This window comes from Bicyclus anynana, chromosome Z, assembly GCF_947172395.1.
Source record: "Bicyclus anynana chromosome Z, ilBicAnyn1.1, whole genome shotgun sequence".
Taxonomy (NCBI): Eukaryota; Metazoa; Arthropoda; class Insecta; order Lepidoptera; family Nymphalidae; genus Bicyclus; species Bicyclus anynana.
Genome location: NC_069110.1, coordinates 14,263,682 through 14,278,072, shown reverse-complemented (window position 1 = coordinate 14,278,072; position 14,391 = coordinate 14,263,682). Strand labels below are relative to the sequence as shown.

The window sequence follows — 14,391 nt, the reverse complement described above, 5'->3', positions numbered from 1 at the left end:
AATAAAATACTTTATAAAATGTAGTAAAATGGGAACTGATCAATAAAAATGCGTGTTTTTTTGATTGGTTGATTTAATTAAGGCTGATACTAAGTCAATGACCTTGAAGGATTGGTCGTATTCTTAAACATATTTATTTTGGCGATGCCATCTAGGTATTACCTCCACACTACGTGAACAAATGAAAAAAGATAAAGCTAAAAAATATAGACTCCCATAAGTTATTTTCATTATATAGCATTTTTTCTGTACAAGTATTAGTAGTAATACTTATAATAAACTAGCAGACGCCCGCGACTTCGTCCGCTTGAAACTAGATGTAAACTTTCAACTACTCCTACCCTACTCCTACCCTACCGTTCACACGTGATGGCGTGACCAAGAGATATATGGATTCATTTATATATATGTATACTAGCGGACCCGCTCAAGCTTCGCTTTGACTTATTAATTAATTTATTTGCACTTCTTCCCTATCCCTACCTTATACTACCCTACTCCTACCCCTACCCCCACCCTACCACTACCTTACCTCTACTCTACCCCTACCCTACCCTACCCTACAACTACCCTACCGCTACTCTACCCCTACCCTATCCCTAAACCATAAACCTACCCTACCACTACCCTACCCCTACCCTACCCCTACCCTACCCCTACCCTACCGCTACCCTACCCCTTACCCTATCCCTATACTATACCCCTACCCTACCACTACCCTACCCTAGGATTTAGGGGTTTGAAAAATAGATGCTGGCCGATTCTCAGACCTACTGAATATGCACAAAAAATTTCATCAAAATCGGTCAAGCCGTTTCGGAGGAGTACGGCAACGAAAACTGTATATTTTTAATAGAGGTTAAATAAAAACAATGAAGAAAATTTTTTTTGTAAAATTATTAAAAATGTGTGGGGAGCTTTGTCCCATTTTCTCATTAATATATAAATAATTATTATAATTATGTGGTAATACTTACATGTATAGGTATATTTTATAATTATAGAATCTTGAATAATGAAGCACAAATAAGTAAAAAGCAAGAATAATTTCACTGTATTATCGTCACTATAATTTGAATTTGATTTACACTTTGGTTTAAGAAACACGTGGTTGGCTATGCTAGCACCAAAAATTAAAGAAGTAGAAATAATTGAATTTCACGGTATATTGTCGGTTTACCATAGCAGTGTCATCTATTGATTACTTACTCAATCCAGTCGAAAAGTATCGACATCTGTTAGAATCTATTGGAGGTAACAGATAATTGTGACTGTCAATTAATTATAGACAAATAATTTGCAATCAAATAAAATTGCGACTGTAATTAAAGATCTAAGCTATCCTATCTCTCAAGTTGGACCAGACTGCTCGCGGTGTGCCAATTTAATTTAAAATCGGTGAAGTAGTTTATGAGTCCATCGCGGACAAACATCGTGACAGGAGATTTATATTTATATTAAGATAATGATTTAATATTATATTACTTCCTTAATTGCTATAAAACAAGCCTGCAAATAAACACTATCCTGTACATACTAACATAAACATTATGATAAAATATGTAAAAAATGCGCGCTCAGCTGCTATTATTTTGTCACTATCGTAACTTTCGTATATTAATATTTTAAAATTCTAATTAATGAATGTCAACATTTTGATATGTATGTAAGCATTTAAATCGTCTTAACGGGTAGTCGGGTATCAAAACAAACAACAAATGCTCCGAGCACAGTCACACAAAACATTGTACAAGCAGTCGAGGTTTTAACACAAGCTTCTCGTACATACTGTATCGTGATCCTCTATCTTTATTTCAGCCTTCGGGTCTCATCAGGCGATGCTTCTGCGCTCGCCTAAACCCCCCGGTGACGCCGTAGTGGTCCCACATGGAGCCATCGGCACTTACTCAACACGAAAAAAAAAAATTCGTGTCAATCACTTTCCTTTACTCTATTCACTTTATTTACTAATCCAGATACCTACCTTTTTTCTGGAGATAAAAGGAAATACCTTATCCATTAAAAAAGACAAGATTATGTACCTACCTACTAGTAAGTAAATTTATTTTAAAGTCTTATCTTTCACAGTTTCCAGGTAACTTACAAAAAGTTATCTCTGGATGGGATAATTTTGAATTCATGCATCCAAAAGCGGCACAGTATTTCCTAGTGGTCATAATTAAAAAAATCTAATACTATTAATCTTTACTCTGCTAATACAACGTGCGTTCGTCACTGCGGCACAGTCACGACTGTCTTCACCCCACGATCACCCCACGTTCGAGGTGCGTACCTATAGCTCGCGTTTCGACCTCCTCTAGTTTGAAGTCCAACTACTGCTTTTACTGTGTATATTCTTTGATCTGTATTCTGTGCTACAGATCTATCTATTAATAGATTATTAGACGCTACGTATATCTTTAATCTCGTTATACGTAGCATCTATTAATCTGTGGTCTCGTTTTAGTCTTGTCTGCTACAAAGAGTAATTTTTTTTAATTTTTAGGGCTCCTCCTCCATATATAATGTATCATCTATGCCTCCTCCTCTTTGGTCAGCTCATGTCATGTCTGCTTGGTCCAGCCGGGTCGCATTAATACCAATTACCAATTATTACAATAAACTAGCAGCCTTGGAGGACTTAGACATAACTGTTTCGGTTTCGACGAACGTAAAATGGGTGCTGACAATTGCATCAAGTAATTGTAATAGCTTTTAATGTTAGTGAAATATGGTGACTGTGAACGTTACTGCATTTTATTGATCGGACCTTCGGATATTATGTAGACAGTGTGTAGTGGTGGTCCCAAAATGAGGTTCCATAGACGTTGTGGTGATCGAGTGACGCTTTTGCACGACAATACTACTGCTATTAGAAATTTTGTCGAGTTCAACCATGGACTGATATTAAGCGCTGAACCAATAGCAGATGATATTTTATTTGAAATCTGCATTGAAAGAAAGGTGAGTTTATAAATAATTAATTAGATTTTAATTATGTACAGATAACATTTTACAATATTTTTAAATTTTCTCACCTTATTGAGATAATGTAAGAATAATACAGACCTGCAGTTTTAACTGAACAGTTGAACTATCTAAAGTGTTTTCAGATAGCATGGGTACAATGACTGTATAACGTTCATAATACATACTGTTATCATGAATTGCGGCAAACTTTCGAGAGTGAAACAAACCCATCAAATCCTCAAAATTCTCCATTGAACAACCCAAAAAACACCTATAAAAAAAAAAATTTTACCAACTTCAAAATCACAAAAATAAACTAAAAAGCGAAAATTAACATTGTATGTGCTACCTTCTGATCACTTTGAGGGCGGTTTTTTTATAGTTAAGAAGATTTTATTTAGTGTGTCCTAGCATTTAATTTTCATAAAAATCGGTTCAGTAATTTGTTAAAATGTTAATCAGTGTTAAAATGAAAATAACAAAATGGCTTTGGCCGGTACTGTGGAGCTTTTGTTCAGATATGGGAAGCGCCACAGTATGGTCAATTTCATTATTTTCATTTTAACACAAAATTAATAATAATAATAATAATAATAATAAAAGCCTTTAATTACTGAATTTTATAAACAAAATATTATTGCAACATATCATTGACACAGGTTCTTATCTTCAGCTTGCCCTCGGGCATAGGCCTCCTCCAGACAATTCCATAGATCTCTATCTCTTGCTTTCCTTCTCCATGTGTCTCCTGCTGTCTGTCTGAGGTCATCCTCCCATCTTTGACAGGAGCGACCTCTTTTCCTTTTTCCTATCCTAGGATACCACTCTGTCACATCCCTGGTCCACTTATCCCTTTTATCCCGCATGAAGTGTCCTGTCCACTTCCACTTAAGCTTCTTAATTGTTACTGCCACATCTCTGACCTTGGTCTTGCTTCGGATAGTAGAGTAGTTGTTTCAGTAACACAAAATTACTCAACTGATTTTCATGAAAATTAAATGGGACCAATCTGGAAGTATATATACTCTTTCAAACAAAAAAAGAATTTTTAAAATTGGTTAAGAAACAATGAAGTTATGCAGTAACAAACATGAAAAATAAAAAAGGAAAAAAAACATGCACATTGTATTGAGAACCTTCTTTTTTTGAAGTCAGTTAAAAATGTCTATGTGCAGGTAAACTGAACTGTACTTTTTTACCTGACAATAATTATTCATGGAATTATCTTTGAGATTTCATGTATTGTCACTCTCCCTTAAATGTGGGGAGTGAGGCTTTGTGCGAGTGCTGGTCTATGAGATATTATGTGACCCAGTGGTCTTTTGCCCGTTTTAGTCATTGCGGGGTACTGACTTATAGCGTAAGTAACTAATATACTTACTTTTTATGTCAAATTTTTAGTGCATATCATTTACCATTTGTATGTGAATTATAATGCAAATACAAATAATGGTACATGGTACCTGTAACCAGTAAAAGAAAAAAAATAATGGTACATGGTACAAAAGGCCTACTTTTTTGCTTTTACTGGCTACAGTCTATAGCCAGTAAAAGCAAAAAAGTACTGTATGTAAATAAGCTTGAGTATGTACAAGAGTATACATATTTGGGTCAGATAATTGCCCCTATAGATAAGTATGACCATTAAGAGAAGAACCTACAGTACATCTATCCTCCCATGTATCACATACAGAAGTGAAACTTGGTCTCTGACACTAAATCACAGAGAAAAGCTAGCTAAGTGTCAGAGGGCGATGGAAAGAAGTATGTTGGGTGTAAGGCTAACTGACAAAAATCACGTCAAATGAGATAAAAAACAGGACGAAGCTTAAAGATGTTCTCAAAAGAATCGACCACTTGAAATGGCGTTGGACGGGTCACATGTTATGGTGCAAGACCCTCTAACAAGAAGGTGGGAAGACGACACTCGCCTAACCCTGGGCCACGCTGGACCAGAGTTGCGGCCGACAGGGTGCAGTGGAGAAGGCCTATGTCAGGAGACACTATGAACAGCGGGACATACTTTAAGCAGATCAAACCTAAAACCTATGTTACTAAACGCTGTTTTGAATTACAAATTACAAAAATCATGTTTTTTAGATATATAGGGATAAGTAATATATCAGATTAAAGGCTTAAGTATTTGTGATTATTAAAAACTATAAATAACATTTTAAAACACATAATATTTTATTTTTTCTATATACCTCTTCAAAGTTACTATAATATAAAGAGCTTATTTTCAAAAGAAAGTTATATACTTGTTATAACATTTCGTTCTCAAAAAAAAAGACAGATAAAGGTCTTTAGTCAAAAAGGATTGACTATGAATAAAGACAAGCAAGCCCTATTTACACTAGGTTCTGCACCTGATTGGACTTTGTTCATGGATACATATGTAAAATATTAACCAGAGAATATCGCTATTTCGAGATCTAGACCAGACATTATATTTTTTTCAAAACAAATTAAACATGTAGTACTTATAAAGTTTACTGTGCCTTGGGAGGCTAACATTCCGAAGGAACACAGTATAAAAGTTAATAAATATTATGACCTAATAAATGAAGTAACTGAAAATGGCTACATGGTTAGTTACTAAAAATCTCACTATAACTTGCTTAAAGACCTTAGCCTCACTAGAACGGCAGCCAGTTCATTATAAAAGATATCCAAAGCTCTAGATAGAGCGTTGGATGGTAAGATCCTTAGATATAGATGATATATCTAAGGATCTTACCAAATTTGTTTGGGAAAACAACACAAGCAAAGATCTGCTCAGGGATTTTCTCTCTGCCACACAATGGACCCAGCACCTGCATGGTGAATCCAACGAATGCTAAGATATTTCCTCTCATTCAGCTATGTAATAATTCAATCCCAGTGATTTTATACATCTATTGTTGTCTTAACTGTGTTTTAAGTTCCATTTGTTTATCTCCACATTATGATAGATACATATGACAATTTATTTGTATTAGGCTAAAATTAGATAATGTTGCAAGAATGAACCAAGTGGGCCATCTGCTTGGTATGTCAAATATTACTTTATTCTGAAGTGGTAGTGCACCTAAAAGTAACTGGATTGGTTATGCAGATACATAGCTATATATTAATATTTAAGTATAGTTTCTTTATTGTGTGTAATAAAATATAATATTAACAATCAATAGTTTTCTTCTTATATATAAAATTTTCATGTTACAATATTTCTTCCCAAACTCCTTTGAAATGGCTTGACCAATTCTTATGAAATTTTATATGCATATTCAGTAAGTAGGTCTGAGAATCGGCCAACATCTATTTTTCAAACCCCTAAACCGTAAAGCTATGGTAGGAGTAGGGTAGGAATTGGGTAGGAGTAAGGTAGGGTAAGGATTAGGAAGAAATGCTCATAAGTCAAAGCGAAGCTTGACTGGGTCCACTAGTAAGTATGTAACTTTAAGTGTTATCAAAGCCCCATCAAAGTCTAATCATATGCAAATGTATGTGTTGCAAAAATAAAAATTGATAATAATCTAAGTATTAAAAATAAAAAATCTCTAAAAAGTCATGAAAATCACATGTTTGGCTCTGATTGAGATCACAAAAACTTGCTTACTAACAAGTAAATGTCTAGGTCTACTCGATAGTAAGTCGAATCAAAATGACAGTTTTATAAGCAGTCACAATGATAATTATAAGTTGCACAGAAAATAAATAAAAGAACCTTAAAGATGTTTGTCTACATACTCTACACAATCAATACATGAATATAAAATTGTAATGTCTGTTTGTGATTTCGAAATAGCTGTGTTATCTCAAGTGCTAGTTATTTACATGATCCTAAAACCAATGATAATTTTATACTATAGATTGGTTACATCCCTACAAAATCATCACAAAAAGTAATCTGAATAATAGGCTACAACGCTGAGCGTTGTTGACCACAAGTAACATTGAGTTGACTATAAATTTTCTTTTTTGAGCTGCGCTAGTAACACATCTAACAGTATTTAATATCTTTGCCCAAAACACAATCAAACATTTAAAAAAAAATTGCCATCAGGATGTCTGTCTGTTTGTCTGAGAAAATTTCTGGAACGGCTGGAACAATTTTAATGGAACCTCTACTGGAAGTCGTGGGCGTCCGCTAGTTTCAAATAAAAATAGATAAAATCGAATCATCATCATATCAGCTGATGGACATCCACTGCAGGACATAGGTCTTTATACATTCTACTCTATGGGTCTTTTGTAGGAACTTAGAAGCATCATGATTTTGAACCGCCTGCATCGAATATTAACTTTGAATTCAGGGTGATATATCGATGTACTGGGTCGATAGTTCAGTTCTTTAAATCAATTTAAATTAACTGCTAAATAATCGATTTTTTGATAATAATTGACAATGAAATAAAAATTTACTAAGTTCTTGAACAATCCCGATATTAGATGACGCCTTTATTCTATGTAGAGATATAACATGAGAAAAAGTTGTACGTTGTTGGACCTGTGCTGTGCGATGGCGATCGATTATAATAATCGATGTATCAGAATCACATTAGACGTTAACGTTAACGTTAAGTTAAGTTAAGTTGCTGAAAAGTGAGATATTGACTCTTGCATTAGTGAATTGTGTTGTAATTTCCGTTTATGTGTTTGTCAATAATAATAAATACCTACTTTCATAATGTCGTTTTCTTCTATTTATCTACAATTCGAAATCATATTAAACGATAGTGTTGGGCTTTTTACTGAATACAAATATCGATATGTTTAATATATATCCCTACGTTTGACATTATATTATGTCTGTGATCGTAGGTTTTATGGTTAAAATCATAGATGCATGTATCACACAGTAATTAAAGTGCTTTCTGACCTTTTTTTGACACTATTTCTTGCTATTTTTGATCTCACAAGATCCACGTACGCGTCGTCTGCCATAAAGTATCTAATTGTTGATATATCGATAAATGAGTAAATATCGGAGATTGATATATCTATTTTATTAGTATTAATTTTTGATCTTCGTTATCAACCCATATTCGGCTCACTGCTGAGCTCGAGTCTCCTCTCAGAATGAGAGGGGACTCGATTTATTTTATTATCAAACCTAAATATTACTGTTATACTACGACTTAATAACAGTAGGTAAATTAACTTTTTAGCCGTTTGTGTTGTGGGGTGTGAAGTTGTAATTGCTCTGAGGGTAAAGTAGATACGTCTTATTAGTTTTCTTAATATTATTTATTTATTTATACTTTATTTTCCAAAAAAACAATTACAAAGAAAATTATAGAAAACATACACAATTAAACAAGCAAGTGGCCAAGTGCAAACTGCAAAGGCGGTCTTATTGTTTTAGACCAAACTACATATAATTTTTGTTTTAGGTTAGGTAGTAATGTAAATAATTAATAAATAAACTAAACGATGAAAAACATAATAAGGTGTATTAATACAAAGAGAATGAACTTATTCAGGGAAACTCTGTCTATCTCCCGTTTACGGATTTGGAATAAAAGCCATCCCGCTAGGCCAATCAAAGATTAAAGACTCAATCGACCGCCATCTTACATCATTCTTAGCTCCACTCTATTCTCGAGTCTTTACTCTCTAGCTCAGCAGCTCTACAGGTAGAGAGAGAGACGACAAGATAGACGATCATTGAAACAGCAATGCGCATTTGCGCCATTGCCGTCGGCCATTTTGAATTTGGGGATTGTTCGAGAAGTTATTGAATTTTTATTTTGTGATGCTGGCTCAGAAATTTGTTTTGATTTAAAAGGTTAAAAGTGAACAATATTTCATACAGAATCATAATAGAATGAAGTCGTAAATTAAATGTCCATGTATTTACATTGGGCGTGATGTACCTCCGTGATGTAGTATGAAAAATAATTTTGCAATAAAATTTATTTTAATTTAAGGTAAATGTGTGGAATGGCAGCTTGGAAATTGGCGTTACCACCTTGGATCCTGAATATATGGAACTGCCCGCGACGGCCACCAAACTTCGGAATACAGCCTGGGTAAGTACCTACTAGACGTAAAGTTCATCTCTATACACTAAGTAGAGCAATGATTATTTACCCTACAGATATGTTACGTACCTACAAAATCACCGCAAAAAGTGATCCGATTTTAGCTACTCCATTGAGCACGAACATGCACAATTTTGTGTTTACTTATATTATACCTATAATTAGAAAGTTTTTATACATCCTAAACACACAACTCGTAATTGTAGAAAATATTTAACTTTTACGTGTTTAAATAACTTTCGTTATTTCGTAAGCGACTAAATGAAATGAAAACAATTAGGCATATTTGATTCAAATTCAATCAAATGAAAAAAACACAAAGAGCTCTACATATCTTAATAATGCAGTTATTTATTAATTTTACTGGGAATGTTTTTGAACGGACAGCTTCATTTTGAAAATTAGCAATTTTGAAAATTAAATGAAGATGACAAAATTTGATTCAAAAATATCACAATTTCATTATAAAAGAGACAAATATATTAGCATACCATGGACTAACAATGTAGGTGCCAGGTCAAGTGTAGTTATGATATGAGTTGTCATAGTAGAAATTAGTTAAGAGCACATCAAAATCGATAATATCACAAAGGATGTCGGTCACATTGGAACTTAGAAATCTTCATTGTTGAGAACTTGTTGATAAATGAAAAAATAGTTCATTGAGGATTCAATAGGAAGCAAAATAAATAAAATACAAATTTTTTAAAATGCCAGTAAAATACTTCCCTTTATTTTGTACTGTTTGAGGTCTTGGGTTCTAGCACTTTTAAACTTTAAATTCAAGACCAATTATAGAAGTACTTGCCTAGCTAGACGTTACCCCTCTGTCAACGATGAAAAATCAAAGATCTGAGATGTTGTAAAAACTGTTTCTATGGAATCAATGTTTAGTTACTGTAATAGTTTTCGTTTTGTAAAGAAAAAAATGCTGGTTTGTGTAGTAAAAGGCATAAAAAAGGGTCACCAAACAGTTACTAAAAGATGAAGTTACATTTCATTTGTAAGTATTTCTAAGCTACTAACACACTATATTTATTTGTGTTAAATAATGGCTGACAATTTTGTTTGTGAATTCCGATGTAATACTGCCTGCCTTTCAAATGACTCCCAGAACAGAGTAATTTAGTTTGATGGAGGATAGCCACTGAAAAGCCTTACTACTTGTGGTGAGGCAATCGGAACAACAGATGCTCCTGAATAGGAGTCTTTTCTCACGTCAATAAGTAATTTGAAGTACTCTAGTATACTAGTAATGAATAAAGTACTACAAATTATGCACAAAGCTATAAATAAGCCTTTGAATAGCTAGAGCTCAAAAAGGTTTGACTACAAATAAAAGACAAAATAACTTCATCAGAGCAGGCTCAGTATCAAATTCGCCTAATGTCTCTATTCAATCATAGGTTCTGCACCTGATTAGAGTTTATTAATGAATATGTATGAAAATCAACCTCAACAAAAGATGAATTATATAAATATTCTCCGGCTTTAATAAAATAAAAAAATTTATGACATGATTTGCAGCATTACTAGCTATAGATAAAACATTTGGTTATTTGTGGCCTCGGCACTTTATGGTCTAATCACAACTTGCATGAAAGTAGCAGACCTCCTTTTCAAAAATATGGAAAACTTGTCTGGCTAACGCCACTATTATTAAAAACATGCACTATAAATACTATAAAATATATTTAATTTTATTATATTTTATTTTATTAGATAATGTCTGGAAGTTCAATAGTCAAAGATGGAGTTACTTTAATAAATTCTTATGGGCCAGAGTTGGATACTCTTCATGAAGGTGATACCCTTGGAGTAATGAGAACATGCAAGGTGGGTTTTCTTACAATGACATGATATTATTATATAAAACATTGAACTGTACTAATGGTTGGTCACTATTCTAGAGATCAGTAACTCTAATAGATTATAACTCATATCTTATTTTTGTATATAGATTATGTGGATTCAAAGTTAGTTATTTTGGTTTAAGTGGTAAAATATGTTTTTTTCATATGTAGGGAGAGTTGATGTTCTTCATAAATGGGAGATGCTTGGGTACAGCGGCAAGGGAGTTGCCTTCAAGACTTTTTGCTGTAATTGACCTTTACGGTCAATGTGTGCAGGTGTCTGTCATTCAAACAAATGGTGTGCAAACTATTATGGAAAGCAGTTTGGATCAAGTATGTTGATTTTATTTTATACCATTAATGAATATTAATATATTATAGTGTTTTTCAGATAGCATGGGTACGGTGACAATTAGTTTCTCTTAAAAGCTTGCCGCGATTCACCATAATAGTACGTATTATGAACGTCATAAGGCAACTGTATCCGTACCCATGCTATCTGGAAAACACTTTAGGTGTATTATATATATTGGGATACAGGCAAACTATTGACAATTTTCCCCTAAACTTTATTATGGCAAAATTCTGTAGTGAAGTATAAGTTGATAATTATGCATAATTTTTATGTTATGGCTAATATAAATGACTAACGGACCCGGTCAAGCTTCGATTTGACTTTTGTGTACTTTGTCCCAACCTCTACTCTATTCCCACCCTACCCTATCCCAACCATATCCCTAGCCCTACCCCTACCCTATACCTGCTCAACCCTACCCCACCCTTGCCCAATCCTAACCAACCCTTACCATAAAAATCCCCTACCCTACCCTACCTCTCTTTTAAGTATTATTATGAATTGTACAAATCCACAAAAAGACCCAAAACTTGCCCTATTAATAATGAATACATAAAACCAAAAATCATCCAATTTGGTGGAGTTGTTCAAAAGTTGTGCAGTCACATACATTTCGAAGATATATTTTTATATATACAGATATACAGGTTGCTCGGGAGTATTTCCCATAACTTTAGGGTTATATTTTTATGGAAAATGAATTGAAAACGTCTAAGGAATGTGTGTTCTAAAATGAATATTGTAAATGGATCTCAAATTGTGTCCCTTATATCACATCCTTCTTCTTCTTCTTTTCACATCACATCCTTATATTGTGACCTAGCCAAACTTATTCATTAATAAATGTAATTAAGTAGCTTACTAGTGAAGTGCGGAGTGCCAGTTGCAATATCTCGTCGATATCCACAGTCTTAGCACTACGATTACGTATTTTAAAATGTAAGGATAGATAAAGGCGTGTGCTACATGGATAGTCGGAATTATTTGAATTACTTTGTATTGTAACCTAACATAAAAAGTTTTCTAGTTTTAGTTGAAAAAAAAATAGTTATTCAGTTCGGCACCTATAGGTGGCAGTCAACACCTTGAAGTTATGGGAAATACTCCCGAGCACCCTGTATTTAGATTTTATATAGCAATAGAAATTCAGTGGAGATAAATTATGCCAACAAAATATAACAGGTATCTAAATTGTTATTTAATTACAGATAGAGGAAGACCCTAACAATGATGACACATTGACATCAAGTGAAGATGTAGCTCCTGAACCATCTCAGCCTAAAGATGACTTAGATATTTTTGTATCTATGCCTGAAGATGACGCCTGTGCTATTGGTATGTTACTGTATATGTCTAACTATCAGGTTTCTTATTTTATTCACCGAATTTCAAAAAGGAGGAGGTTCTATGTTCGGCTGTATGTATGTCCAGCGATAATTCCGTCATTAATGGACCGATTTTAAAAATTCTTTTTTTTGTTTTAAAGGGTAAATTTCTATTGACTTTACTCCAGTTGACATAATTATTTGTATACTCGTAATTCATGAGTTTGAGCCCAGTCAGATTTAAATATAGAATTTAGTTTTATCATTCAAAGGGAATGTCAATAGAAGCCTGAAGTTGCTTGTGTTATACCCTGCACCTCTACCTCATAGAGCATGTTAAACACTAGCCAAGGAAAAATTAACCTGCCAAAAATCTATCAGAATTTGTATTGTCTTATCTATAGCAAAATGTATTTTTTCAGTGGCCCATGATCGTTTACGGTTTCATCCAAGATGCGGCATTCTTGTCAAACTGTCTGCTAATAACAAGTAAGTCAAAAATATGAAAAGTTGAAAATGTTTATGTTGGTCTTTTAAGATTATTTTCCTTAAGAAAAAAATTAACTGTCATGTCTTGTCTCGAAAAGAGAAATACAAAGGATGTCTAATACTTTGTAACCCTTCTGAGTAATGTTCCTTTGTAGTCCTCCCGTTAATTTATTTCACGCTTGCCATTTAGTTTACGCTAATATTTTTTTTGACGTAACAACGTCGTCTGCACACTTGAAAAAAGATAACGTTATGCGTCGTTCCCTCGCTATAGGGTTGCCAAGTTTTTTTTACAAGAAATAAAGTTTATCTTGCTCTAGGTTTGCCAACTTTTTTTACAAGAAATAAAATATATTCTGGTCTATGAAGATTATTAAACAGTATTTTAGAAAAACGAACAGTTTTCTAAAATTTATTTTTTTAATACGTTATTAAAATGTTCTTTTGAAAAATGCAGCCAGCCTTGACGTTGTCATGTTCAACTATCATCAGTAAACCGTCTTTACAGACAACCGATTTTTTTAGCTATTAACCTAACCTAAACCCTCATCTGACATGCTGGTTGAGCTCTTACCAAATATGGTCCTTCTTTATGTTCATCTGATACACTCAAGCAAATCCTCTCTTCGTCTTTTACTAAATACTAATGTAATGATAATAAAGTATAAACGTTATTATTTTAATAGGTGTGCAGAAAGAGCTCGACCATTGGATGACTACAACAATGGGGTAGTAATGACTCACAGGCCGCTTTATGACAATGAGCTTTTTGAGATCCGAATTGATAGACTTGTGGACAAATGGAGTGGTAGCATTGAGGTACGAGGGTTAAGTGTTTTTATTTTCTTAACATCCTGACGCTTGACTATTTTAGATTTAAATATAAAATTATAATAATTGAACTGAACTAAAACACCAATTTAATTTACATATACATATATAACAATTCATAGTTCAGAGTTTATTATCATTAAAAATAGTTAAATATGCAATTTCGAAAAGAGCACATGACTGAAAATTTTTAATGTCCAGGAATTAAAACAAAAACTAATTATTTTCCAAACCAGTGAATAAATTCTAACAGTAACTATTGCGTTACATTTAGGTGTCAATTAACGTTCGAAAATTACTAAAATTATTTATTTTAAAATTAAACTAAATTATTAGATTGGCGATGTTCTTCCTTCATCGTTTGAGACACGTGATATTTAATTTTTTAAAATGCACACAACTGAAAATTTGAGGTGCATGCCCCAGACCGCATTCGAACTCTCACCCTCCAGAATCGGAGTCAGAGGTCGTATCCACTGGGCAAACATATTGGGCCAATTTGGTGGACTATTGGTCTGTTTGAGTTGGATTGAGTCTCC

General features: G+C 33.5%; 1 protein-coding gene and 1 long non-coding RNA gene across 3 annotated transcripts in view; one reads left to right on the top strand and one right to left on the bottom strand.

The window, feature by feature from the left end:
- Nucleotides 1–2,536: 2,536 nt before the first annotated feature.
- Nucleotides 2,537–14,391, top strand: part of LOC112047838 (neuralized-like protein 4) — a 58,773-nt gene continuing 46,918 nt past the window's right edge. Inside the window, exons 1-7 of one of the 2 annotated variants that reach the window (XM_052890720.1) lie at nucleotides 2,537–2,964; nucleotides 8,886–8,987; nucleotides 10,722–10,835; nucleotides 11,024–11,185; nucleotides 12,416–12,542; nucleotides 12,955–13,021; nucleotides 13,708–13,840. In XM_052890720.1, the coding sequence (XP_052746680.1) occupies nucleotides 2,812–2,964; nucleotides 8,886–8,987; nucleotides 10,722–10,835; nucleotides 11,024–11,185; nucleotides 12,416–12,542; nucleotides 12,955–13,021; nucleotides 13,708–13,840 (858 nt within the window). In that variant the 5' untranslated portion in view covers nucleotides 2,537–2,811. Of the gene's footprint in view, nucleotides 2,965–8,586; nucleotides 8,744–8,885; nucleotides 8,988–10,721; nucleotides 10,836–11,023; nucleotides 11,186–12,415; nucleotides 12,543–12,954; nucleotides 13,022–13,707; nucleotides 13,841–14,391 lie in introns of those variants that run through there. The other variant, XM_052890721.1, reaches the window with a different exon arrangement.
- LOC128199730 (uncharacterized) lies at nucleotides 3,562–4,829 on the bottom strand. The gene is made up of 2 exons (XR_008252298.1): nucleotides 4,352–4,829; nucleotides 3,562–3,979 (listed from the first exon to the last, which is right to left on the bottom strand). It is a non-coding gene; the product is annotated as an uncharacterized LOC128199730 (long non-coding RNA).